Source organism: Lolium rigidum, chromosome 7 (assembly GCF_022539505.1).
Source record: "Lolium rigidum isolate FL_2022 chromosome 7, APGP_CSIRO_Lrig_0.1, whole genome shotgun sequence".
In the NCBI taxonomy this organism is placed as follows: Eukaryota; Viridiplantae; Streptophyta; class Magnoliopsida; order Poales; family Poaceae; genus Lolium; species Lolium rigidum.
In genome coordinates this window covers 298,081,475-298,085,533 of record NC_061514.1, presented here as the reverse complement: position 1 = coordinate 298,085,533, position 4,059 = coordinate 298,081,475, and the positions used below count along the sequence as shown (strand labels likewise).

Genomic DNA, 4,059 nt, shown 5'->3' with positions numbered 1-4,059 from the left:
TACGGAGCTGACCCCAATAGCATTAATTTAGTGACCCTTCGCCATGAACTCCCATCAGCCCTCTAGATTGATCTCCTTTCTTTCCTGGCCTGACGGAGGAGAGCACACGCAGGAGTCTGACGCCGTCGCACTACACCGCATGTCACCAGCAACCTGTCCGTCAGCACCACATCTTGCCGCCTTCCCCGCATCCTGCTACATGCACCACATCTGGGCCCTACCCCGTGTACTGTTTCTAGCACAGCTCACCGGCGAACCACTCGCCCCGACTGAAAAGCTCATAGCCTGCGAGACCTGACACAGCTCACCGGCGAACCCCTTGGCCCAATGAAAAGGTCCTACACCTCGAGACCTCGATAACAGCTCTCAGATTCCTCATCGACTACGAACCTGCGAGATCCTGCACCAAGCACCATAGAGCTTCACCTGATATTCCCCTCCGACGAGCCTTCACCGGGACCGCGCCGGCGGCCGCAGTCCGCAGACCCTAGAGGCAGAGGCCTGATTCTGTTGCGTCTGTCGCCTCGTGGGGTTTCTGTCGTTTGGGGAGAGAGGATGATGACAGGGGCAGAGGGTCCGATCGGTTTCTCTAGCTCCTTAAGCTTTTAACAGGCCCATCATGAACAGAGTCCTCTACGACTGAGGCACGGACGGGAAGAGTCCTGAACTCGTACAACGGAGTGACGGACGAAACAAAAATATGTGTTGGACGAAACGGACGAAACCACGGAAACGTTTCTCCCTTTATTATTAGGTATAGACTAGCAAAATTTGCCCGTGCGTTGCACCGGGAGAAACCAATATATTGGTCACATATTTGTTTATTCGCAACCTACATAATCAATCCCAACAAAAAGATTACAAGCTCCTCGCTAAATATGTCGAATAAATACACAAACATAAATTATTTGTTATATGTTTATCATCTTCCGCTGAAATCGGAGATAAGGCCAGTTGGTTTGGTGATGGAGGCAATAAATCTTCATTCATCAATTCTGAACTAACAGAGTTAGAACATTCCGAAATGATAGATGCGGTGGAGATGGTAAAAGATGACAATGGATCATCTAAAACACATGTTTTAGAACTTTTGTCCTATTTTAGAGGCCTATTATCAAAATCATCAACATTGGTTGATTCGATGTTGAGATCCATTTCCTGAAATAACAAAAATGTTATAATCGGATTATTCAAATAATTATTCAGAAAGCAATGCATAAAAATTGATGCTATTATTTGTAATTAATGTTTTTTTAGCACAGTCATATAATTCATCTATTATAGCATTGCACCACATATTCTGCTTCCAATCTATACTACGTGTACATCTGAAGGATAGAGCATACTTTGATACTTGTTGCAGCATACACCATGCTAGGAAAAACTCACATAAGCAATACAAATTTTACCTCCTCATCCGTAGAAACAGGCTGGCTGGCATATTATTTTTTCCTGATACTTCCTCACTTTTCTGCAAGAAACAAACACATCTGACTGCTATACTGATTTTTTCGCAATGATATGTAGAGTAATCAAGATCTTTTGTCATTTTGTTTTGTTGTTTTCAGAAAAAACTAATAGAAGCTATTGCAAATTTACCTCGACATCCATAGAAACAGATGACTTGACTTCAGTGATTGCTGCCATCTCTTGTCCTGCTCCTGCCTCAATTCTCTGCAAGATACAGACGCTCAACGATTCATTGTCTGACTACAGATAAATAGGGAGATACTGAAAAACTTTGCCATGGTTTGTAGACTAATCAATCTGCAGTGTTGCTTCCACATCAATTATCTGCAAACGATGAATGATTCATTATCTGACTACAAATAAGGAGATACTGAAAAACTAATCAATCAGCAGTTCAGCACAGATGTTAGCCGGAAGAACAAACCACACGAATTCAGCAAATCCATCAGTACTAATGACGTACCTTGGGTGGAATTTGTGCGCCCAGCGCCTGCGTCTCGTCGACGGCGCCCGCGTAGTAGCTTCCGCCGCCGCCGACGCACTCGAGGCCGCGCTCCGGTTGCATCAGGAATTCCTCGGGTAGGCTCCCTTGGTCGTTGCTCCCGCCGTGGCACGACATCGTCTGCGGCTGGAAGCCATCGTAACCCATGTCCAGCGCGAGGTGCCCCGGCTCCAAGGCGTAGTCATAGCCAGCGACGTGAGCTGTTCGAGATCGAGCCGGCCGTCGGCGGGCAAGCCGAGAGCAACCATCTAGTCGGCCGCGGCCCTCAACGTGGCGTCGATGGTCTCGAGCACCTTCCGCACCTCGTCCACCGTCATGTTGTTGAGCGCCGCGTCCCAGTCGGGCAGCGCACCCGGCCGCGCCCTAGCGAGCTTCGTCGTTCCCTTGCCCAGCTCGGCCTCGAGGTAGCTCCGGTGCGTGTGCTGCGCGCGCGTCTCCGGCGGGATGGCGGCGGCGGGGTACCTCTCGAGGACACCCTCTTCCGAATCCCACACGAGCCGCGGAGCCCCGGCGCCGCCGAAGGCGGCGGGGGCGCAGACGAGCGCGACGGGGACGCCGCAGAGCGTGGCGAGCAAGAGCACTGGGCTGGGGGACCCAGGTGGGTGTAGGCATCGGCGGCGCACGAGGCACGACCTTGGGGATTGTACTGTGAGGGGATTTTTCGGGGTGAGAAGAAAAATAAGGAGTCAACCTAGGCGGTGGCATGGTGTGTAATTTCTACCGAAGAGTAGGGGTAAGTTAAAAACGGACGAAAAATTAGGGGAGAAACCTTACTTTCTTTATTAGTAGGTATAGATATAGACTAGGAAAATGCCCGCGCGTTGCAGCGGAACCTTCCATCCATCAGTAACATCTCTCGTGATTTGATCCAATTTTCAAGAAAACATGTCCGCTGTAACAAAAGATAAAAAAGCTACACTATAGAGACATAGAAAGTAAGTTATTCGTGGGTGAATTGTCTCGCAAAACCACCTCAATCATTTGATCATCTGCTCAAACACCAGCAAATGCCGAGGAATTCTCCTACGAATTCCCAACAATGTACACTTGCATAAACATGCGCATTCCACCTTTTATTAATAAAATACATTAAATAGTACATAAGTGTTGAAAAAACTACCCAACTACCCAACATAAAATCTACAACATTGAAACACAACATAAGTTCTCGATTGTACATTTGTTAGCTTTAGAATTCTCGTTAATACATTTGTCAGCTCTAGTGTGTCCATGATTCCGCTCCATGTTAGGTGCTACCACTGACTACTCTGGCCACCGCTACCTGGTGTAGGCCTTCGCCTCCCTTGGGACCGCGTAGTGGAGAAATCAGAGGAAGGCGGATAAATTGTTGGGGCGAGGAGTTGGTATTGGAACGCGAGGCTGATGCCTCGCAGAAGAATTACCTAGCACGCACACATTGCTTTAGATTGTTGATTCCATGTCTTTGGTTTAAGACAAGTAAATCGATCGTATGTCTGGCCATGCATTCTTGCATTTTGCCGGCATAACACATGGTCATGTATCTGATTCAAGGCAAGATGTACACTTAGATCGAGCAACATACAGTCAATACACACCTGCAAAAAAAAAAACATGGATCGTAGCCTCGCGTATTGGCAGAACACGTATGATTGTCCAAACAACCCAGAGAAGAATAATTGCTAATAAATAAGATGAGTTATTGGTCAGTTCATAAACTTGCATGAGAACAATCATCAGAGGAAGCTAACCTTTTTTGACTGATTGTGTTATAGAGAAAGAGTGGAATCTTCCCTATAAAAGTGAAGACTGACGATCGTCTTGTGAAGAGGTAGTTAAGTCGCTCTATTTATCCTACAAATAATGTGATTGAAGACTGACGTAAGTGAACTTACGATGCAAGATTAACCGCTATGAAAGGAGTTGAATCCTACTTTCAGAGCACATCAAAACAAAACAAAACGTAAATACTCCCTCCGTCCCAAATTAGTTGTCCCAATTTTTTTTAAATATGGATGTATCTAGACATGTTTTAGTGTCTTGATGCATTCATATTTTAACAAACTTGAGACAACTAATTTGGGACGGAGGATAGTACCAATTATCCA

The 4,059-nt window shown here is 46.4% G+C and overlaps 1 protein-coding gene across 1 annotated transcript; it reads right to left on the bottom strand.

The window, feature by feature from the left end:
- Positions 1-1,026: 1,026 nt before the first annotated feature.
- Positions 1,027-2,126, bottom strand: LOC124669979. The gene is made up of 4 exons (XM_047206504.1): positions 1,934-2,126; positions 1,600-1,674; positions 1,410-1,471; positions 1,027-1,158 (listed from the first exon to the last, which is right to left on the bottom strand). Exons 1-4 carry the CDS (start codon positions 2,117-2,119, stop codon positions 1,101-1,103), a joined length of 381 nt encoding a protein of 126 aa, XP_047062460.1. The 5' UTR covers positions 2,120-2,126; the 3' UTR covers positions 1,027-1,100.
- Between the last annotated feature and the right edge of the window lie 1,933 nt (positions 2,127-4,059).